General features: G+C 38.8%; 1 protein-coding gene across 1 annotated transcript; it reads left to right on the forward strand.

The window, feature by feature from the left end:
- The first annotated feature begins 1,903 nt into the window (after positions 1-1,903).
- Positions 1,904-13,734, forward strand: qdpra (quinoid dihydropteridine reductase a). Its single transcript, XM_075481903.1, has 7 exons — positions 1,904-2,091; positions 2,181-2,273; positions 2,855-2,951; positions 4,334-4,474; positions 7,170-7,278; positions 9,617-9,700; positions 12,741-13,734. Exons 1-7 carry the CDS (start codon positions 2,008-2,010, stop codon positions 12,841-12,843), a joined length of 711 nt encoding a protein of 236 aa, XP_075338018.1. The 5' UTR covers positions 1,904-2,007; the 3' UTR covers positions 12,844-13,734.
- The last annotated feature ends 10,815 nt before the right edge of the window (positions 13,735-24,549 follow it).

Below are 24,549 nucleotides of genomic sequence, written 5' to 3' on the forward strand. Positions count from 1 at the left end.
ATGACCCAAACAGCTCCTCCTCATCTGACACTTCAAAGGCTGTGAGTGCATGCGAGCATTTATCTGTGTTTTTCATACATTTTGTCTGGGAGATCAAAAGACAGGCTGGAAGGAATGGGATAATACTTTTGTTTACAAGCCTGGAAAAAGTGTGTGTCTCCCTGACACTCTCTCACCTGTGTGTGTTTGCGTCGGACTGGACAAACCAAGCATTTATTCCCTGTAGCGCCAGTGTGTGTCATATTCAGGTGAGTGTGACAGATCGAGGGCTTCACCACATTGACAAGGGAGCCAAGGCCAACTTGCCTGTATTATTCATGAGAGCCAAGGTTGTTCGTCGGCACGCTTCTTTGGCACAGTACAGATAGCAAAGCAACAACATAATGCCATGATGCAGCTCACTGCTTTGTCATAAAGCACGCAGTCGTATAGCAGCACCTAGTGTTCACTATATGAAAACGTAATGGTCAGAGGACATGCAGTTACAACAGATACCTGTTAATGTATTTATCAGACAGCAATATTTCTTCATCCTGTGAATACTAAAATCTTGCCATGAAATTTGATGTGATATTCAGGAATTAGCAAAGATTGACAGCATGACTTGTAGGACGAATGCCCAGAAAATTAAATACATAAATAAATGCAGTAAAAGTATGTGTATTCCAAGGCTTGTAAAACTGAAATTTTAAGCTGTATATTTATTTGGGGGTATTGGCCACTGTTTTTATTTTACTGCTGCTTTGGACCAGCAGCTATGAAACTCTGAATATATGTATGTTAAACTTCTTCTTCTTGCATTGATTAAATCCTCAAAAAGTTTTGCATGTTTTGCACTTTTGGACCACCTTTAAACCTTGTTTGAGGTTCTTTAAAGTGCTTACCATGTTTTACTTATTCACCTGTTGACACACACACTACAGTACTACAGTTGCACACCCCACTGTTAGTTCTTATTTAGTTCTGAAGTTGACCATGCACGGCTGGAGAACAGCTTTCTCCATTCTTGATTTCCACAGTTATATAAATCAGCATACAATCTGGCAGTCTAATTTATTCTGTGGAAACGTGTGAGATACACATTATTTTTTTCCTGCTTTTCAAATGACCACATAACCCTTTGCGCGGTCTTAACATTGTGTTTACTCCCCTTGTCCTACGGGTCAAAAATGACCCGCTCTACCGAAGCCCCAAAATAAAGCGACTTAATTGAATTTTAAATCCAAAATCTATTTTGTATGATGAAACCTCCTGTTATTTATCTATTCAACTCAATTCAATACATTTTTTATCATGTATTTTTTGTTACACATTACAAAAAGACAATCACCAGTTTTCAGGATTACACTTTTTTTTTAACCACAAACCAACTGTCAGTTGGACCAACAGTTTTCTTGTTTTCTCAGTTTTCTTTTACATAATAAAGGTTTATTATTGCTATTATATAAATGTGAAGTAATTACTTCTTAATTAATTATACTGAAAGGGGAAAAAACAGTGAACTTTTTTAAGTTTAAGTTTTTTTTAAAGTTTTTTAAGCTAAGTTTTTTCTTGTTTAAATGTTTTTATAATTCACGGGTCAAAAATGACCCATAAGACAATCTTTGTACCTTAGTGGTGTACAGCCCACATGGAAACATAAACAAAAATAAAGTAAGACTTTTTCTAATGATGGGGGTCCCTTTAGGAAAAGTCATAAAATTTCAAGTTGGAAAAAGATAGTTTAAGGTATTTTTTCTACAGCTAAACATGGTAGTGGGTCACTTTTGTACGGAAGAGTATTAGGGCGAGGCATGAGAAAAAATAATAATATTTTTTCTCATGCCTGGCCCTACTACTCTTCCGTACTTTTGACCCGCAAGACAACAGAAGGGTAAAATGAACTCCATGTGCAGCGTTAGTTCCGCCCACTTGTTGCACGCCTCCTCTTCTTCTCCTCTTCGGTGCTTTTCAGCCGCAGCTCTGCAGCTCTCTCCGCCACAGCTGACCATTAAACAGAGCTTAAACATGGCCTCACACCGGGTGATCGTGTATGGTGGAAGAGGCGCCCTGGGCTCAAAATGTGTCCAGCTCTTTAAATCTAAAGGATGGGTGAGTGGTGGCAGCTAACGTTAGCCACATGCTAATTCTAACGTCACCGCTAACCGCACGTTTGTTTCTGTTTTTTTTTTGTGGATCAGTGGGTCGCCAGCATCGATATGGCTGCTAATGACGAGGCGAATGAAAACGTGATCGTGAAGTTGACTGAATCTTTCACCGAGCAGGCGGGACAGGTGAGCTGCATGTGTCAAAGTAAAGAGCCAAACAGACGGTCACTTTTAGTTTTACCCCAGGAAACATAACAGAGGATTTGTTAATATTGTATAATACATTTGTTAACTCTGTGTTGCTTTGCCATGTGATGTGTAAAAGAAGGAAATATTCAGAATATATTTGTATGAGACCTGTAATAAGTGACAATGTTTCATTGCTGGGTTGCTTTTGCTGCTTTGTCATTTATTAATACTGACACGAAGTTATTTGTCGTGTGTAGGGTAAATCCAGTTGTTCAGAAGGTGGGATAGATTAATAATGTCAATTTGACATTACTTTTATTTAATACACTTTATTATTTCTTACATATGTACCCTTGGCTTTGCCATCACATATTTCTTTTTTTTTCTTTGTGATTTAAAGTGATTAAACGTCTATATATCCACGCTGTTTGTATTAAACTCACTACTGTGATAGCCTTTTCCACATATCCTCCTCTTTTATCATCATCCTAAACTAATAGTTTCCAGCTGGTTTGACATTTAAATGCCATGTAGCAGCTCCCTGAAAGGCCTCAGCCGTTGTGTCTGGTTTTGTGCAGGTGACGGCAGATGTGGCTCAGTTGCTGGGGGAGCACAAAGTGGATGCCATCCTGTGTGTAGCGGGCGGATGGGCTGGAGGGAACTGTCGTTCCAAAGGTCAGAGTTCAAAGTTTTATTTGATTTAACATTAATCATCAGCTGGGCTTTTTGTAGCCTGTCATGGTTACATCGAAATTGAATGCGATTGAATTTAAAACGACAGCTTCTCAGTGTTTCTTTTTGCCGAGAAGATTTTCAAGCTTTTATTCAGCCAGTTTATTTCCTTTATCATTACAAAAGCATGAAAGGGAAAGCACGACTTGTGTGAATAGCAAGCACCAGAATAAACATGCGCTGTTTGGCTAATAAGCGCTGCTGTAAGCCACGTCCTGTCGTTTACCATTAAATGTTAATGATTTGTGGAAAAACAGTTTTTTCCTTTCTGGTAAAAAAGTTAAATGAGGTTAATGACACCACTCTTGAGTGTGAATAACTGAAATAAGGCGACCCACACAATTAGCATTGTATCTTAGCTCAGATTAATATGTTATGCGAACTGTGGTCGAATAAATCAGAGGCCGCTCCTATGAAAAGACACAGCTGGGCCTGATTTACAGCTTCACTTTCACTCTAAAGATCGTCTTCTGACCACTTGCAGAACATTCATGACTCACTAACCTGAAGAGAAGAGTTTATGGGGAGCAACAAATGTGTCGGTATTGTCAAAAAGTATTGTGAACTGGCACCAGGGCTCAGATTGTTGGCATCATTGCTCACCCTCAGACCCCTCAGGGTGTTCTAGTGCTCATACCTGATGCACTTCTTCTGACCTCATTTCATATCGTCAGTTCAATCTGTTCAGGTGTCCATGTTTAATAAATGTAACCGGTATGAAACCTCTGCGTTGTGTTAAGGTTAGAACGAATGGAGACCACACCGCTGCTCTTTCGAAGGTCTTTATTTTCCTCCACCTTTCCTCACCAAACATCAGAAAAAAAAGAGCGGTGATTACAATGATTAGCACAAACATTAGCACAAATAAGTAAAACATGGAGCATACCTGACAAAATAAAATGACAAATATAAATGACAAAATGGGAGCTCACCTTTCCTCACCGAACATCAGAAAAAAGAGGAAGAGTTTAGGCGGGACCGTGTCTTTTGTCACAGATGTTGCTCCCCCATAAAAGAATGTACAGAAACCGAAAAAGAAAACAAAAGTTCCACCTGACTAGTGTTATAAATGTCTTAAAAACAATAATTTTGTGGAATTATACACAAGCCAAATTAACCCTTGTTACACTAATATATTTTACATGGCATTATGTATCGTACAGTGTTGTGAGGCGGAACATCTGCCAGGGTACTGTGTTTTTAACCTTTCCTTTAGATTTAATTAACAGCTTGCTCAGCGTGCTGAAAGGCCAGCTTTGCTGCATCTGTTCAGTAAAAGTCATCAGAAAGTAATGGAAGATACTGTTCTTTTTGCTTTTCTTTAGACTTGTACAAAAACACAGATTTGATGTGGAAACAAAGCGTGTGGACCTCCACCATCTCCAGCCACCTCGCCGCTCTGCACCTGAAATCTGGCGGGCTGTTGACTTTGGCAGGAGCTCAAGCAGCCCAGGCTGGCACAGGAGGTGAGTCGGTTTTATTGTGTTTACCATTTTCATCGTGACTGATTGACTGGATGTGTTTACCAGGGAAATGTTTTACTGATCAGAGACGCAACACTTTGGGGGGGAATTGTGTTGAAGAAAAAGATTTAAAGAACAAAAAAATAAGGGGAAAAATGGGTCGGTGATTCGTCTCTTTGACAAACCAAAAGCAAATATATGGATCAGCATTTTAAATATCCTGAACATGAGTTAGTAGATATAAACAAAAACAATAAAGAGAGGGTTAATTAAAGTAGATAAATGAGAGGGGGAGACTAACCAACTGCTACCCAAGCACATGATTTGCGAGAATCTCTCTGAAGCGCTCCTGTTTGACTTTTTCCATTATTTAATCCTTGAGGTGCCACTTTGTTATCATGTGACACCAGTCCAGCCGATCAGACTCTCTGGCACTTACAAAGGCTTTGATGCTGGGGTCATGTGGTTTTCAAGCCTGCCATGTGATGAACTGAGATCCAATACCAGCCACACAAAGCTCTGGCTCAGCAGTCCGCACAGAGCCGAGGTGCTGATTGGCTTTGGAAGAGAATGACTCAGCAGTTGTGGCGCTCATGGACAGATTTTGTTCTCTCCACTTAAACAGACTGAGGCATCATATCTGCTCTCTTTAGCCTGAGTCTGTTTAATCTGTGCAAAGAAAAGCGGATTGAGTTATTGTATTAACCTTGATTTGTTGTGGTCGATCAAAGTTTTCTTCTTGTAATTTTTCTTGAAATTACAAAGCAAATTTGAAAGGTAGCAGATCAAGAAAGGGTTGGAAAATAATATGAATACCCTTCTTTCTGACTGCCTTTGGGATTAAAATTGTGGTCAGTCCTCAGAAGGTGTAGGAGCAGTTTATCCTTCAACTATTCTGCAGCTGTGTTCAAGCAACCGTTGAACTTCATGCAGAACTTTGTTGGAAACAGAACAGAGTGGATCAGGCTACATAGACTCATCCACTGAGCAGAGAGGATAAAGCTAATGTCCCAGCTAATGAATGGAAAATTCTTAGGCCTGTCTCACGCCTGCTGCGTTATGATTTTAGCTTCAGCTTCCATTTGAACAGATTAGAACATGACACGCACGTTTCGGACACATTTCAAACTCCTCTGCAGCCGAATTTGAAAAAATTGTTTAATGAGGTTAGCCTTTCAGCAACTATACACAACTAAAATATTTGTTGGTCATCATATTGACTTCAGCTCCAATATACCTTTTACCATAGTTTCAGTTGATAAGCCAAAACTCTATCTCGCATATTAAGAATATATCCTGCCTGTTAGGATGATTATCCTTTCATTTTGGCAGCTGAACATGACTTTTTCTGAAAGATAAAGTTAGATATGTTTGCAAAAACCACAGGTTTAAGTCTTTTTAATCATGATTTATGTTATTTTATTTCTATCTTTACTTAAATTTCATCTTTCGGATTTGGTGCTCATCCATCTCTAGAACTGACCAGAAAAAGGATGGAACCTCTAACGTTTTTCTTTTGAATCGGACCTGACTTTTCTATTTGGAGGAAAAAGCTTGAAAGAAAAATTTGTGCTACCACCCCTCATTCTCATTGGTCAGTGCTTTGTAAGCCTCTCATAAGATGCTTGAGGGAGGTGAACAGACGCATAGCATTCCTGTTTAGATGTTGGGAGGAGACGGTTACCATTTCCAGATGCTGAGGATTTGAAACATTCCTCCAATTGAACCCAAACTGGGTTTATTTACAGGTTCTACATCTACATAACAGGCGTAACTTTTTGCATCATGGCTGTCCAGGCTTTTATACTAAAACCTATAATTCACCACCACGTGAAAAGCTAAGCTGCATTTTACATGACTGCTGATGCAGCTTAAAGTTTCAAAATCTTTCTTCTTTAGGTTCAGATGTCTCTCTAATAAAGCACTGTTGTCCACCTCTTCTGAAATGATGGGAGTGCCACACAAAAAGACTGAATCCGTCAGAGAAGATATTAAAAGGAGTAAAGAAAAAGTGGAGATGTAAAAGGAAGTAAGGGAACAAATAATTATGGAAGTAGTTTTACTGTAGCCTTTGTTATTTGTCAGATCCTTTTGCTTTTCCCCTTTCCCCACTCTATGCTCTACTCCCAGTAATCCTACTCTGAGTTTTGAACCCACAGTTACATTCTAAAAGTCAATCAAGGTAACCACTAAACTTTTCCCATCACTAGATAATCTGTGCCAGGATGAGTATTTAAAACCTTTATTTTCCTTCTTATTTCCATTCTTTCTCATTTCCACATTTCTTTATTAGTTCCTCTTTATATTTCCACATTCATTTTCTTGTTCTTTTACAGATTTATTCTCTTTTCGGGGCACTTCTATCGGTCCATAAACTGTGAGCACAGTGCGTGACGCATTTGATGTGATGTAAGATTCTGCAATAAAAAAGAGCAGTTCTTTCTGGGTGTTTAATGCGATCCTATTTTAATATGACACTCTGTCTGCCTATAACAAGAGAAACGCTACAGAACATTCTGGAGCATTGGATCAATTACATTTCACACAGTAGCGTCACAACAGAATAATCCATCACACTGGGCAACAACGAGCCAGCTGTGACACCTTGAGAGCAAATGCAATTCATGTTGTTTGTTCTTCCTCTGCTGACCGAATTTTCTCCAGGCCACCAAAATAATGTTCCATCTGTAACCTCCAGGCATGATAGGCTACGGCATGGCCAAAGCTGCCATCCACCAGCTGTGTCAGAGCCTTGCTTCAAAAAACAGTGGGATGCCACCAGAAGCTGCAGCTGTTGCTATACTACCGTGAGTACTGAGATGAAACATGGTAAACACACTTCAAAATGTGCAAAGTGCACCGGCAGCTCATTTAGTCTAGGACTGTTGGATTTATGGTGATCCCGTGGCACACTTTAATCCATAATGCGTTTTTTTACTTATTTATTTATTTCATCCGGCAACTTACCTATGCAGACCACAGATGGTGGCCCGAAAGGAGTAATAAAATGAAAGCTAATCTCTTTTAGCATCAAATATTAAATCCACAAAGGCTTACAGGGCGACTCGGTTGCTCTCAAAAAAAAATGTGGGTTCACAGCGGCCGCAACTGCAGAGGAAGAGTTGCAGTATGAGTCCACGTCTGTTTTTTCCAACTTTTTTAGCCAACAAATTGATCAGTGTTAATTAAAAAGCACGACACTATCACTGCTGCAAGCCAAGTGTATGATTGTGGTGATTTGTATTTATTTCAACATTTTTTGCCAACTTAAAAACTAGTTATGTGGCTGTGAGTGTGATTTTTATCTCACTCTGGGTTGCACTAAATGTAACGGCCTCCAGCAAGTCCTGTTCAACAGAGGCATTACAAGCAGGTAATGGGGAAAAGATGTAGTTGCTAATCAACCTGGCTTGAGGTTGTTGGTACATGACCAAAAGCCCATCAGGGGAAGTTCAGTAAATTTTACCTTCATCGTAGGGTTCATACAAAACTCTGCATGTTCATCTTTTGCTTTTAAAGTGAGCAACTCTGTTTTTGTACAAGCAAGGAGCACAGATGCCTCTGGTATTATGTGAGGTTTCTAGCTTGTAACTTGATCCATTGGGGTTCAAAATGTTTCAAATCTCCAGCTCTTTTTGAAGATGGCACTTTACTTACTCAACATAGAGGGAATGTTTAAATTCATACCATGTTAGCAGTTGACGACTTTTCCCAAAAGATGATTCTTTCAAACCAGCTAAGACCCTGAGACTGTTTTCAGGAGGTGGGTCGGCTTCACCGGTGGTGTTGTTATCCTCCTGGCTGTGAGTCGAAGCCTTTGATGTGTCGCACATATCATTTCCCATCATTCTGCAACCGAGCAAAACAACCATAATTCTTTTATAGTTGTATTTTGCAGTAATGATGTGAACAATCCCACAGCACATCTGGGCTTGTCATGGCACACAATTTGTGAGCAACTGGTACAGAAGACGATCAATAACCCCTGAAAGAAAAGTTTGCATTCCAAAATCCACAACTGTATCCTTTGCAAAGAGTTTAACATTAAATATACACAGCATTTTTCAGCCTGAACAGAGTGCAGCTTCAAATACACCACTGATGCACACAGCTGGTGCGAGGACTGAGGATCAGTGCTGTTGTGCTGGAAAATTAGCCACATTAGTCTTTCTTATGAACGGTGTAGAATTGCTTAGTGAAGATGAGCGGCAGGAATAAAAGATGATTAAGGATGCAAATTTCCCTTCATAGATCTGTGGTTGTGTGATTGTGAATGATCTGCTTTAGATGAATGACGCACCCAGCTGCCTTTGCATCATCGCCTCCTCTGTTTGCCTATTGAATTTAAAGCCAGCTTTTGCACAGTCATCGTGAGAAGTGAGAATGTATTTTCGTGGGGTGTATCTTGCTCCTGCTTTCTCTTTGGTTGTATTTTCCCCCAACATGAGGCCACACTAAATCGGCCTCTCCAGCATGCTGTCACATCTGTTTAGTATTAGCCATGACTTGCATTTCTTTTAAAGCCCCAGAACCCCCCTTGTGCTGCTGCACCACCACCAGTTTCGCAATATAGTGTGTTCCTGAGAAAGCAACATAAAGGTCATCGCAGACTGCTATTCCTAAGATAAACTGACACAGCCATCCTTACACCATGATTTTATATATATATATATATATATCATGATACAAGTTTCCACACTTGTACGTTAAAGTTTTTTTCAATGCTTCAACCCCCCAGCAGAGATGTTTCTGACTGTGCTTCAGTTGCAGGTTCATACAGTTTTAATAAAGTTGCCAAATGAGCTGGCCGACCTACAATAAACACATCCACTGAATTTTATCGTCTGATAGCTTGAAAACCTCTGACTGTAAATAAAAACAAAAGTTGAATTAAGATGCTTAAATGTATTTATAGCCCTCCTTCATCTCTGTTCTTACTGAATTTCCTCAGAAATAATAGTCATTCTTTTGTGGCTGAACATATGCATGTTGCTTACACACAATTAAAAGTAAAATGACTTCCAATCAACAACGGTTATGCTTGATGTGTTAGTGGAGATGATGCTGCTGTCTGCCAGCTCAGTTTCCTCTCTGCTGCTCAGATGCAGCCACTCACCCTGATTGTCATCTGGCTTCATTTGGCAGCGTTACCTTGGATACGCCAATGAACAGGAAGTTCATGCCTGACGCAGACTTCAGTTCCTGGACGCCGCTGGAGTACATTGCAGAGTGAGTACTGAAGTGAATTAGGATTTGATTTTTATTTTTTTATTTTTCTGTTTTGTAAAGGCTCTGATATGATTATATTATATTGTGTGTGTGTGTCTGCTGGACCAGATGTTTACATTTTGAAATGCTGTATTGATGTTATCATGAGCCATACCCTCCTCCAACATGATTTATCAATCACTAAAGTCCAGTTCAGTGCTCTTATTTGCTGTTTTTGTTGTAACCTCTCGCTCTTAATTTGCCACATGTTGCCATAAACATCTGGTGATCTCATTTATTGAATCTCTTTGCTTTCAGTAAAAGGTAGGTGTGTGGAAATAGACAAAAAATGGCAACATAAATCAATAAAACAATCTGTTAGTTGCAGCTTTTTTTGGTTTTGTATTGCACATGCTGTAGACTCACCTGTTCGTATGAATAGTTTTGAGGATCTGAGAACCTAATGGTATCGGCCTTTAATCCCTTGATACTGCTCAGCTTCTTCACATATGTTTGATCATAACTGCCCCCCTGCCGACCTCAAACATGTCCTCGTGTGTCTGATTCACTTTACGTCTTATCAAAGTAGCCGTGGGCAGAGAAATTCAGTTTCTTTCAGATTGTTCCGTCTTCGTCCAAGAGATTCTTTGATTCTCGGGTACTGACACCACCTTCATCATCACATTCAACTTTGATGCTTTAGATCACAGAAGCATTTTACGCTATCAGTGGACATTAAAGTCACCTGAAAAAAAACAGCATTATCCAGTTATATTTAAAAAATGAGAATACACAAGCAAATGCAGATGAATTTGCATTAGATATTACGTTATATTAAAGTTGATGAAGCATAATGAGTCTCTTTTGAAGTTTAAAAAGACTCTTGATGTTTTGTTACAAATTGATGCCATTACAATAACAGACTGCTTCTGAAATGACATTTCGCAACAAGACAGCAAGACTGTGATATGACTGATGGTTGTTTTGTTGCTTGTGTACAAGTGCTGCTCATCTATTTTTTTTTCCCTGTCACTGTATTATGATGAAGACTCATACTGTGGGGGAACACAACTTCTGAACAACATTGCAAACAAATATATCCATAAATCTACTTGCTACTGAACCTCCTGGTGTAACTATATGATGATGCATTTCAAATCTAAATCCGATTCATCGTGGTTTAATTTGAATAATAAGAGATGAGAAAGTTGGATTCTGATTTATTTTATTTCTTTTATATATATATATTTTTTTTGACTGGGTCAAAACTTAAATAACATCGGATGGTGAAAATGATAACATTAATCTGCTGATGTTATCGGGCAGAAAACGGACAGAAAAAACCCCGTTTTGGTACATGTTTACCTCTAGTTTTGATTAGAGTACATGAGACGCATTGTTCAATAAATGGCATGTGTGTTTACAGAGGTTTCTGGTGTTTGTGTCTGTGTCGGCCAAAGGAGATTAAATGGGATTTGATCCACTTTGATAATCTCTGAGGAAACAGATAGTCTGAGGACAGAACTCGCACCAATCTTTGTGACCGGAAATGAAGGAGGAAGGTTGTTGATTGCATTGTTGTCGATTCATTTATCCTCAGCTTGCCTCTTTAGTCACTGTTCTTTCATGAAACTTGGACTCTGTTACTACTTGGAGAGGCTATCCTAATTTTATGAAAGTTTAGTCTTTTTATATATATTTTACAAATAAAAACAAGAAGTTCAGCAGGTCTACTTGAAAAGTCATATTTCTTGTTTTAATCATTTGTTGAAAAAACTTAAACTTTCATCTCTGGTATGAGGGTTGCATTCGTGCCTATGGAACTGGGATCTTGCACATCTCATCAAAGCTGAAAGGTTTTAGAGCAACATGTGCTCCTATCCAGACAAAATCTTTTTCAGGGAAGGCCTTGCATATATCAGCAAGACAATGTGTCTATTACAACACTGTGTCTTCACAGTAGAAGAGCATAGGTGCTAGACTGACCTGCCTGCAGTCCTGACCTTTCATGAATTGAAAACGTTTGGCACATCATGAAACTCGAGATACAGAAAAGCCTCAGGACTGCTGATCAGCTAGAATCCCGTATAAGACAAGACCAGGAGCACATTCCTCTCCAAGCGGTCCAGCAGCTGGCCTCCTCAGTTCCCAGATTACGGTGGTAAACTTGGCCCTGTACAAATTTATTTTCTTTAGACGTGTTGCTAATATCAGTTTCAAGATGAGCTGATATTTTTTTTATGACCTAGTAGGCAAGGCAATTTTATTTGTAGAGCACAAGGCAATTCAAAGTGCTTTAGAGCTACATAAAATCACAAGAAGGCAATAAAATCATTCCAAAAAAACATAAATTAATTATTAATTCATTATTATAATGAACACATTAATCATTTCTCAACTCAACTCAACTTTATTTATAAAGCCCTTTTAAAACAGCCGTGGCTGAAACAAAGTGCTGTACATGAATAACAACACGAAATATAAGGCATAAAACATAAGAACCATGTAAAAACAATAATAAGCAATAACAATATTAAAACAATAACAGAAACGGAGTCTCATGCTGGGTTAAAAGCCAGGGAATAAAAATGGGTTTTAAGATGAGTTTTAAAAATGGACAGTGAAGGGGCTTGTCTAATGTGCAATGGGAGGTCGTTCAACAGTTTCATTCATGCAATTAATTTAAAAGTGAAGAGTGCAGATAAAATACTTTCAGGTGTCATATGCACAGCTAAATAGAACTGTTTTTAGCCTGGATTTAAACATTGTCAGAGTTGAGGCCTGTCTCAATTCTTCTGGAAGACTGTTCCAGATTTTAGGAGCATAAAACTGAAAGGCAGCCTCACCTTGTTTAGTAAATGTCTTAGATTCAGTGTTTTATATGTTTTTCATATTTGCAAATAATTATCTTCTGTTTTTATTTACATTCTACACAACATCACCACTTATTTTTGGAATTAGGTTGTAACATTTACCCAAAAGGGTAATTAACACATTTACATGTTAGGCTTTGATTGTTTCAGTAAAATTTCAAACATTGCTCTCCTTTCTTTTCCTGCAGAATATTCTTTAACTGGGCCATGGGGCAGAACCGGCCAGCCTCAGGAAGCCTGATGCAGCTCCAGACCTCTGGAGGGGAGTCCCAGGCTGTGGCCACTCAGTAGAGGACAGAGCGAAGCTGTGGAGATGGCGGTGGGGGCTAGTCAGGCAGGGGGGGATAAAGATGGATGGAGGCTAGGAGAGGGCGAGATGAGGAGATGGAGAGGCATAGAGATAGCAGTCAGAGGAGGAGGAGAGCCAGAAGGCGTGATGAGGAGGGCCGGAGGGTGTGAGGTGAAGAGGAGAGGGGATGGCCTGATGGGTTTGTTGTTGAGGAAGGGGGGGGCTTTGTTTTCAAACACAGCCTCACAGCGCCATCTAGCTGTAGATCAATACAACTGTCCTGCTGTAACAGGCAATCTGACTGTGTTAAATCTCCATTAGTGGAAATACACTGTTGACCAATGGACCATCCAGACTTAATCAAAGTATTCAATTTAATTTCAAAGATCAGTGATGTGAAGATGTGCAAAGTGGAAAAACATGTTAATGTGTATTTGAGGCTCATTCAGGGAAGCTGGTGTGAAAGCAAGAGCTAATAAAGATTTATATTTGTGAAGCTTTACAATGTGTGATGTCATACCGTTGTAATTCAATGTCATGTCAATTTTACAACAGTTACAATGTGGGAAACTGCTGAGAATTAATGGGCATTTTATCATTGTTTCCCCATTTTTTTTTTATTTTTTTTTTCTGATGTACATTTTAACACCTTCATACTTGCATTACTTGGGTCCGAGACCTTTTATTAGTTCCTGCCACTTATATCCTCTGAAGGTCCTGGGCCACTGCGGGACCTCAGTTGAAAAAGCCGCTGCCTTATGTTTTGTTTGTGCAAACCAAGTGAAAGTGTTCTTAGTGTCGTTGATATGAAAGGGTTGCTCTGGTCCTGTTGTGTTTTTTTTAAGTCATGTCCTGTAATGGTTAAGAAATCTTAATAAAATGGGTCCAGATAATCACTGATGATATGACTTTCCTTTGGGAAACTGTCTTTTCAGTCCCAAAATTGATATTTAATGACTAAACTTCTGCATCACACAATCCTGTATTGATTGTAATGTCTTCTCTGTTATCTTTGAAATGCAGAAATAATTGATTGTATTCTGTATTTTATTGTTAACAAATCTTTGAAAAAACAAAAAGAAAATTTTTGTCGTAGTTATTCTGGATTCTATGAATAGCTTGAGCGGAGAAAGGTTACTGAACACTAAATGCCTTATTGGGTATCATTTTTAGTCTAAAATTTAAAACACTTTGGACTATATTTATCTACAGGGAACTATTCAATTTATTATTTCAGTCTGTACTAAATGACAGGGATTGGTCATTAACTTTCTTTTGAACACATTAGAGTTTAAAAATTTCAAAAGCAGAGTCTCACCTAACTTTTTTTAAGATGGTGAGTCTTTGACCTTGGCCTTGTCAGGATCAGAACCATTTATATAAAAAAAACAGTTTTTAACAGGAAAACCTCTCTAGAGCATCTTTCTATAGAAATGTCCACTAGATGGTGCTCTCTAATAACAGTATGCTTCAGTGCCAGTGTGTGTGTTTTCAGTGGAAGTCATATTAATCAAATGAACGAGGTAACACCCAGAGCTGAATATGCACAGCCGTACGTAAGCTGTATAAAAATAACTTACAGAAGGGCCCTTTAGCATTCACTCCTCTCCGCACAACCGATTGCTGAGCAACCAGGCTTTTCACCTTGGCAAATGCAAATCTCTCCAGAAACAACATCTGGGTAGACATCAATTTAAAACTAAGATTATGACAAACCGATTTTATTCTTCAGTCCCATTCTTCTTTGCACAAAATATTGTTGTTGTTTAACCAACCCATATATTCTCTGTGAGCATGAACCAGGATGCACATAAATAGTGCAAGGCAGCTGCTGGGCCTTCGTCCTAAACTCCACTATTTCTCCCGGTTTGCCGGAGTTCCACGGGACTATATGGCTCTTGACAAGCACACTGCAATAAATCAACATGCTGTGGATTAATAGGAAAGAGCAAAGCGCCCCGGCTCACTGTAGCTGATATGTATTTATTCTAGGAGGCGTAGCAATTTATCTCACTGTGTGTGTATGGGTGTGTGTGTATTTGGTTGTGGGTATGAGGGCCCGAGGCGTATTCAACATGCTGTGCATACATTACCTCCCATGATGCCAGCACTATAGAGTGATTGCCCATGGGGATCGAGTCAATGTTTATCACAGAAAGTGTTTCAGCTGATCAAAGATTACCGCTGAGATGGAGCATGTTGTTTCTGTTTCAGCAGGGGCAGATAAGTTGTCACCCAGCGCCACAGATGCTATTGTTCTGTGCAATGTAAACCTATGAGAAGCAAATTATTTGTGTGTCACAGGTGCAGCGGTGTGCTTAAGGGAATTCACCTGGGGCACTTTTGTTTTAAGCTGCAGCAGTACATTTTTTCAGTTCAGGTCTGTAGAGTCTGATGTTGAGTATGTTGCCTGTTGCCTTGGTCTCAGTCACAGTAAACAAAGTCAGATAATATCAACCAAACTATTCAGTATAATGGAACAGTGTGGACTAAAAGTAGCATTCAGTTGTTTTTTAAGAAGAAGAAGATCAGCAATGACATTAGAGAAGCAATTGTTGCTGCCCATCAATCTGTAAATGGTTAAAAAGCTATTTTCAAATCATTTGGAGTCCATTATTTGACAGAAAGAAAGATTATTCACTTGTGGAAAACATTAAAGATGACTGACAATCTTCCCAGGAGTGGATGTCCCAGCAAGTTCACCCAAAGGTTGGACTGTGTAATACTCGGAAAAACAGCAAAAAACCCAAGTTAAATATTAAAGTTCATGACAGTATAATTAGAAAAAGACTGAACAAATATGTTGTCTTTGTAAGGATTGCAGGAGAAAGCCTCTTCTGTCAAAAAAGAACATGGCAGCATGGTTTAATTTTTCAAAGTTGTATCAGAACCAACTAAAAGACTTCTGGAACAATGACCTTTGGACAGACGAAACCAAAGTGAAGATGTGTCGTCAAAATGTTTCCTCCATAGCTGGCTCCTCCTGTTCCTTACTAAGACTATCGAAAGGCCGGTCTACAAACAGCTTACAGAATTCTTCTCATGGAACGACCACCTTGATCCATATCAGTCTGGTTTTAAAAGTGCCAACTCCATTTAACAGCTCTGTTGTCTGTGATGGACCACATAAAAGATGCCAGAGCTGCAGGTCAATCCAGCTCATCCTGCTTGATCGACCGGCAGCATTTCACACAGTCAACCACCGTGTCCTGGTTTGGTCAAACATCTGCATCTCACTATTTCAACACAGGGATCCCCCAAGGCTCGGTGCTGGGGCCCCTTCTCTTTGCCATGTCACTACCTCATTAGGCCTGATCACCCACTCACATGGCTTCTCGTATCACTTCTACACAGATGATACCCAACTCTATCTGTCATTTCCACTGGGCAACTCCATGGTTTCAGACTGTCTTGCTAACATATCCACATGGAAGAGAAAGAATCACCTCCAACTCAAACTCTCTAAAACAGAACCGCTGGTCTTCCTGGCCATACCACAAGCTACCCATTTCCTGATAGAAACCATGGTCATTACTCGCCTTGACTAGTGCAACTCTGTCATAACAGGCCTCCCAGCTCATTTAATAAAACTGCTACATATTGTTCAGAACGCAGTGCCTTTATTATCCAAGACTCACTGATGATATACATCCAACCATAAAGATGTAGTTGTTTTAATATTTTCTGTGAGACACTGTGTGTCTCAGTCTTTTAATTTAGTTAAAGCTCTCTGTTTCTTATCGCTCACTGATTGCAATACTTCAATGTTAAAACCAAAGGTTGTTGAATGATGGAGGGATTTTTTTTTCTGTTCAGACACAGGAAAAAAATTTAGAGTTTTATGTATTTACTTCTAGTTTTATGTGAGGGGCTGTAGTGTTTAGATGAGCACGTCTAAGCCTCAATCTCCCCGGTTAAATGTGAACAAAGTATCTGTAACATGGACAGTGAAACCCATGTTGTTTCAATAAAGAGAAGAGCATCCTTTCCATAAACTTAACAATTAAAATTCCAAAGAGAAACATGTCAACAATTTACTCAAGTGTTAAAGAAATGAGAAATGAAAAAATGAGAAAAATGGGTTCAATTCTAAATGATTAAAAACTATAGTTTATAATTCTAATGCTCCTGAGTTCTTGTCCACATGATGCATATGAAACCGTGTAACAGATTACTCTGCACACAGTGAACTTGTGATAGCATCAGCCTTATTGACAGTGGATTGAGGCTTTCAAGCACAGTCTGTCTCGGTGATTCAATTCATTGTGTGAAGCAGGGAGAAGAGCAGCGGCCAGTCCTGCTTAGATGAAACCCCTCGAGGTGAATTTCCTGATTAAAGCCTGTCTCTCCCCATCCCCCTCCACCAAACCCCTGCAGTTGAGTGAGCGTATCTGTGCATCTCTGCAACACGCACACGCACACACACACGAGTTACCTGTGCATGCAGCTTTTTGTGTGTAGTGCATGTGAATTACATGTATTTGTGCAGTTTTTGGATACATGCCACAGTACTGAGTACATATGGGATTCTGCGCAGTGTGCATCTATTATAGTGATATATTTTTGCTTGTGTGCCTTTGTATGTATATGCAGTATTTGTGAAGTTTAAACATTTTCAAGAAAAATTCTTGCTCATCTGTTTTTACCTTTCTTATGCTTCCATGTAATATTGGGTGTTTTTACAATTTTTACAATTTTCTTAAGCCATCTCTTGTTTTAATTAGATTTTACTGTAAAACCCTTTGCTGCAACTTTTTTTTGTAAAATGCTGCATTATTGAAGAACACACCTATTTCCTATTCAATCATGTGTACATAGATTTGCACGCATTCATGTGTTATATCTGCACAAGTGTATATCTGTGTGTTTGTGTGTTGTAGAGGTTATGTCTGAGATGGCGGGGTGCCATGTGGAAGCCATTGAGACCTGGAGTTGCAGAGAACATTGGAAGGTGAGGCCAGATGGTAGTGGTTAGCCCTTGGCTGCTCTAGGTAACCTGACCTGCAGGGGAGGACCCCTCTGCCTCCCGAGGACCAGCCGCCACATGTGTTGCGTGAGAGTAAGTCACCCAAAACCCAAGAACAGCCTCTCAGCTTCCTGAATACCTCCTCTCATAGCTGGGGCTGTTTATTTAACTGAAGATCTAAAACAATGAACTAGAAACAGGATCAGACAGAAACAGTTCAGAGACAGGATCATCCAGACGTCTGATGTAGGTGCTATTAAGAGTTGTGTTTTTATCTTGCACACAATACATTTCAATTCGGGCACTGTATGGTCATCACTATATACTATCCATGCATTAATACATCAGACACATGCATCCAGACACAAGTGCATTTTCTAAGTAGTTTAGACTTTGACATTCACACAGCACTAAAAGGTGCTGTAAGTGTGTAAGATTGTTGGTTTAAATTTGAAGTAAAGCAAACCATGCAAACAGAGAACTGTCTTATTTAATTGTGGAGTTGGTCAGTTTTTCATCAATTTTCTGCTCACGATAGTTAGGGCAGCTCTAAAATCACATTTCCATGATGCTGATGCTTTGAGTATATGGAGCAAGCAAAAGCCAACTTCATTTTTAACACTGAAACATTATTAATAGACTTACTAAAATACATTAGACTTTGAATATCTACGACCTAACTGTTTTGCATTCATCACAGACACTTTTCTGGATGCCAGGATTTGCAGAACTTTGGTTGTCTACTTACTTTAAAAGAAATAATGAGAATAAGAGAAACTGGATTATATTTCTAAAGGGGGAAACTGAAATGTGGCACCACTGCAGACCTGGAAATACACCAGGTCAGAGAATTCAGATTCAGACTTTCTAACAACTCACAATGTTGTACTGAATATAATGGAGTTACATACTTATGGATTAATGCTGGGGGCAAGCATCGAACTGTGGACGTTTCAAGGCAGCACAGCTACAAAAAGAACAAAATTTCATGAATAACAGTCATTGTCATTGAAGTCCCAGTAGTTTGTTTTGTTCAGAGCTGCAGTGACAGAGAGCTCAGGCTTACCACCAAAATCTGCCAAATTTTTGACCTGGTGCTTTTACAGACTTTCTCCATATATGATTGGGATTAATGGATGGACCAAAACGCTGCAGCGACTTCTGGTCCGATCGTTTTGCTTCCCTGCTGGCTTGCCGATATCTCAGTTAAATAATTTGCAGGCAGGACACACTCACCATGGAAATGTATTCTAAGTTGCATAATTTAACAATTTCGATAACTATGTTTGCAGCTGGAAGGTGACCGAAATATTTAATATCTGCAGTGTGCATTCGTGATTTCACATTTGAGCAGTTTGCTACAGTTAGAAAAACATCACCCTGTTATTGTGTTTTATTTGAGCTAATCTGTGATCAGTCTATCGGGGTGTTGTGTGGCCACACCCCAGCATCTGAGAGCAGCTGCTGAATTTCTAATCATTTGGACATCTAATATTCTTTACTTAATTATTGTTTTAATTCACTCATGTTTGGCTGTGATGTGACAAATTCAGAATGCAGATTTAGTTCTGCTTCGCTTAGATTTAGTATCCAAAAATTTACTAAACTTATCAACATAATGTGAAGAAACAGTAGCTACGAAGTTATATCAAAGACAAGGTAAAAAATTAAATTGGCAGGCTAACCAGCTAGCATGGGCCTGGAACCTTTTGAGATACCATATTGAATGTCAGAAGAGATAATGAATCAATGTTGCATTTAGATTATCCTCAATCCAACATAAGAGGGTTGAATACACAATGCAGACCGGAGACAGTATTTTTCTTTCATACAGTCTTTGACTCCAGCATCTTAGACAGTAAATGAAACTAAACACAAGTTACCTTTAGGGAGTAGGATTAACAGTAGAGCAACTGGCTGAGGTTTGCTTTTCACTTGGGACTCCTTGTTCATAGAGTGTGTAAATTAGACCAACATAGTCACAGTAATGTCACCCAGGGGTTTGTGTGCTCATATTTGCCTTGAATTCAGTGATTTGTCTAAAGTTTTGAACAAACAGTAAATCTCTTTTTTTTTTAAATTTGCTTTATTTAGCCAGGAAGATCCCATTGAGATTCAAGGTCTCTTTGTCCAGGAAGTATTGGAATCTGATGAAGAACCAAAGTTAGGTTTTCCCATCTGATTCTCTTTAAGTTTATGGTCTATTTTACTTAAATGGGAACATAATTTACAACTTACACATCACGTTGCATTAAAGAAGGTCACAAATCAAGTAAGAAGAGCCATTGTGCTGTAGCCTTATTTAAAATCGAATTTCTTTTTGCAACCTGAGGAGTCACCCACTGCTGGCCTTTAATACAATTAAGGTTTAAGGCACTTCTGCATTTGCTGCATATTGGAATGGGAGACTACATTCCTCTTTTTTATTCTTTGCACTTACCACATGTAATTTTCCTTGCACACATTTATGAATTCTCCTCCTGGTGGACTTGAGGTCTGGTCCACAAAGCACGCTGATATTGCTTAGCTTATGCAGTGGAGCACCGTTGAGGTTTGTTTCAGCATTACTTTTAAGCAATAGCAGTAGTCTATTTGCTTGTTAAAAGTCTGGATTGAAATAAAAGTATATGACTCAAGATATTGTATAATTAACCAAACATGATCGAGACATTTTAGTGCATGATATTGTACATACTGCACCTTTAATATTTTGGCGGTATAAGAACTCACTTGCTTCTGTTTAATGTCATCTTAAATCTTTTGCTCTGCAACATTTTAGGCTAATATTTATAGATGGACATTTATCTGCAGTAACTGGTCTATTATTTTGTAACGTGTAGGGATGGTCCAATGGGAGCACTCCCAAGCTCCCAAATCACTAATGCACACACAGGAATGGTGGGTTAACGAGGTGGGTGTATTTCAAGCATTTTGGTAAAAAGAATTAGATATTGTGTGCCTTCTCACCACTCCTGAAATCGCCTGCTGATTATCTGGCTGTTAAATGATCTGTAGGATCTTTTTTTTTTTAAATACACATAGTCCACCAATTACAATTAAGCCCTCATATCAACTAATAACACCATTGAAAGGCTGCTCAGAATTTATATATTGCTAATCCACATCATTTTTATATAGGGAAGATTTGGCACTGATTATTGTTATTTTTGCTTACAGTTCTTAAGCTTTACAAAGTAGAAATATTATATGTTAGGAGACTAACAACTGTATTCAGCTATTTTAAGTCCAGCACAACCTGATACTTTTAGGTCAACATTAATGCATCATTAACATCAATTAATCAAACAAAATAAAATGTCTTCCAATGAATTCAGATGGGGTAATTTTCCTGCTAGTTTCAACTGAAGCTGTTTGTTTATCTTTGACCATAGATGCATTTGTACGCACATTCCATATACAGAAATATTCAAAATGACATACTTGAACATACACAAGAAAAAGTTAACTAAAGGTAGTGCAGCAGAAATAGGTAGGTGAGAGGTTATATAGATCTCTCCTGAAGTGTCTCAGTATGATAAACAGGATTACATGATAATCTAAATAATGAGAGACAGAGACAAAAATATACAAAAAGGTAAATAAAGGAATTATTATATAACCTATTTCATAATCCTAATATAACCCCTCTAAAATTAATCCTACTTCATCTAAATTTTTAAGCAACTCATTTTTGTACTTGACATGTAAAGAACGCTCTCTCTCTGTGCATTTTTTGAGCAGAATAAAACGTACTTTCCTGAGCAGAAATGCTGATCTCTGCAGCAGCTACTCTTTGGTATTTATTATTATATATTTCACAACAGCATAACATGCATGAAAATGTTCCTACAGTGAGCAGCATCCGAGCAGTAATGAAAAACAGGTAAACATGGAGGGTTTCCTTTAAAATTCTGCATTTGACTTTTTAGCAACAGATGTCTTTCTGTTTAGGCAAAACGAAATGTGGTATCATACTGTTTATTCAAAGTCACAATAGGCTGTACAGCGTTGCACATAATGAAGACTAACGCTGCCTTCTTTTGTGAAATCAGTGCTTTACCACAAAGCTTGGCCTCTAGATGGCACTAAGTCATAAGTGAACACGAGGGATATAGCAGCATAATTAAAACGTGACTGATAAGTTTTTGGTTTAATTAAATGCCCCTCAAGCAGGTAACTCACTGAGCAGGGTCGACGTGTATAGAGAATTTATTTTTTAAAATCAAGTCCAGTGTCTCTCAAGATCAAGGCAGCTCGAGATGCTACTCAACATCTTCTCTGTGAGAGGTGAGCCGCTGCTTGAAAAATCTATGTCAATGAATAAATGATAAGTCGATGAAGTCCTGCTCCAGATAGTTTTTTAATTCACACAATAACAGAAATCTTTGAAACGAATTCTCATAAAAGAGGCGCTGCAACAGAAATGCATAAAGTGAGAAATCCTGTTAATCTTGGAGGAAAAGTAACACACACAGACACAGACGGGAACAACAGAGGTGTTTGATTTCTGATTATCCTGGAGTTATTTGGGAACATGCCTGTCTGGCTTATTGGGGATGCCACTTCCACTGAAACGACACGTTGACAGTGATGGTTTGCTCTGCACGTGATTTCTGTCTAACTTGAATATTCAGTTGAAGTTTTTGAGCTAATTTACTGTCCTCTCAGACAGGTTTTGTGCTAGAATTGTATTTGGAGCTGATTTTTACCACTGGGGAAAGTTGGATTTTGAAAAGTAAACCTGATGCTCCTTCCAGATGTAAACCTGTGCATGTGCTACAGTCCATCACATTTTAGTTTTCATTGTTCACACATGTTGCCATCATTTAGCACTCAATTAGTGCACCGCCCTGCTGATTTTTCATCTTCACTTCTACGCTACGTTTTGTCTCCAAGGCTGTCATGGCAGCTGAATAGATCGTGCCTAATTTGGTATAACACTGTGTCTTTCTTGAAAAGTGCTATAAATACATGTTTTGTTGTGGTGATTGTTGTTGAACTAAAACTCAAGGAGTACTTTGAATAGATATTGTATGATACATAAAGTGTAGACACAAGTTTATTTCCTTTTTGTAGCCCAAAATCAAGAATTTTCCCCAGGTGCATTTGCGTTTTCGGCATCAGGTGACACTCTCTGATTTGTCTTTGATTTTTTATTAATCATTAACAAACAAGTTGAATACAAAAGCATGAATTACATCCTCTATCTGAGGTAGCCCATAGAAAGCACGTATCATATTCTGATTATAAAAAGTTTCTAATGAACACTTTGCACTGTGGGCAGTTTTAACTGATAATAATTTTGAAGTGACACTGCGCTGCTATTCGAATTGCTCACTTTGGGTCACTATCAGTTCCAGCACGAGTTGTTGAGCCTCATCCTGATCCTCTTTTGAATTTTATGGTATATAAGACAGCTTTATATATTTTGCTGTAAATCAGACCAATGAAGCTGTTTTAAGATTACACCAACATCTTATCTTCTCCTTAACTGTTTGTGATTTCATTGACTAAACGGTTGGTCTCCCTCCCCCTTTCCTCCCCCTGAACCCATATGTCAGTGGAGGTGGTGACCAGAATCTGGGGCCTCAGGATATCTGAGCCAAAACTCCCCTTTTTCTCTGTGTTTTCCCCTCTTCAGATCTTATTGCCAAACAACATTTGTCCTACATTTAAGCAGCACATTTGGGCTTCTGATACTCTGACCTGCTGAACTCTCACTTGATGGTTGCTTGTTACACTGGTCATCCATTAGTCCATTACAAAGTTTCTAGTAGTTTTCCTCTTTGAGTGCATTTAGATAAATGCCCAAAATGTAAATACAATGTAAATGCCTTTGGCCAAACTGAACTACGGTGATGACAGCCAGGAACTTCAGAGGGGATGAAGGGAGGCTGCCATTAAAGGTAATAGCCATGTTATTAGGCCCACAGCGAGGGCGGTTGAGACTCAGAGGACGGGCATCACATATGACTCACCTAATCACATCTGTCACTTCTTAGACCAGAAATATCTGACATATCCTTCTTCCTACTTGTTTTTGCCCAAAGAACTCTATAAAATAATTTGGTGCATAATGGGAAACAGTAATGTGTACTGCTGTGAAGAGGTAAATGCCTGTTTGATGTCTGCAACGTCTCCCTGGAGATGCTGGTTTCGTTGTGCAACCCCCTACATGCTATTTGATGCAAACACAAGTTTAAAAGGTTATTTATGCGTACAATTTGTTTTGAGACTGTTGGGCTCTCAGAATGTTCAGTAATCAAATAATACATTGCAAATAAAAAATGCATAGATTCTACTCTGAAACCAGAGCATGCTTTATCTGGAGCATTATTCATACATTCAATATGTGGGTATAGAGATTAAATCTGAATTCATAAGATAGATAGATAGATAGATAGATAGATAGATAGATAGATAGATGGATAGATAGATAGATAGATAGATAGATAGATAGATAGATAGATAGATAGATAGATAGATAGATAGATTTTTTATAACCTTGATCATGACCCATAATGCCAACCCGTTAATTACCACCCCTACACATATGACTCATGGTCATTTCTACATTACAGCAAATGCCATTTGTAAGTATTTAATAAGCCACAAAATCCTCATAAGAAGGTCAGAGTGTGGGGTTGGATAGCACGATAACACTTTTTTTTTTGTCTGTCACCCACATGGACACCATTTTGCCGGTTGCCTTGGTGGACAATAATAGATAGTTAGAGCTAAA

The sequence above is a fragment of the Odontesthes bonariensis genome, chromosome 13, assembly GCF_027942865.1.
Source record: "Odontesthes bonariensis isolate fOdoBon6 chromosome 13, fOdoBon6.hap1, whole genome shotgun sequence".
Lineage (NCBI taxonomy): Eukaryota > Metazoa > Chordata > Actinopteri > Atheriniformes > Atherinopsidae > Odontesthes > Odontesthes bonariensis.

Coding starts and splice junctions, on each gene's coding strand:
- qdpra (XM_075481903.1), top strand. CDS start 2,008: ATGGCCTCACACCGGGTGATCGTGTATGGTGGAAGAGGCGCCCTGGGC. Junction 2,274..2,854: donor TCACCGAGCAGGCGGGACAG/GTGAGCTGCATG, acceptor GGTTTTGTGCAG/GTGACGGCAGATGTGGCTCA. Junction 9,701..12,740: donor CCGCTGGAGTACATTGCAGA/GTGAGTACTGAA, acceptor CTTTTCCTGCAG/AATATTCTTTAACTGGGCCA.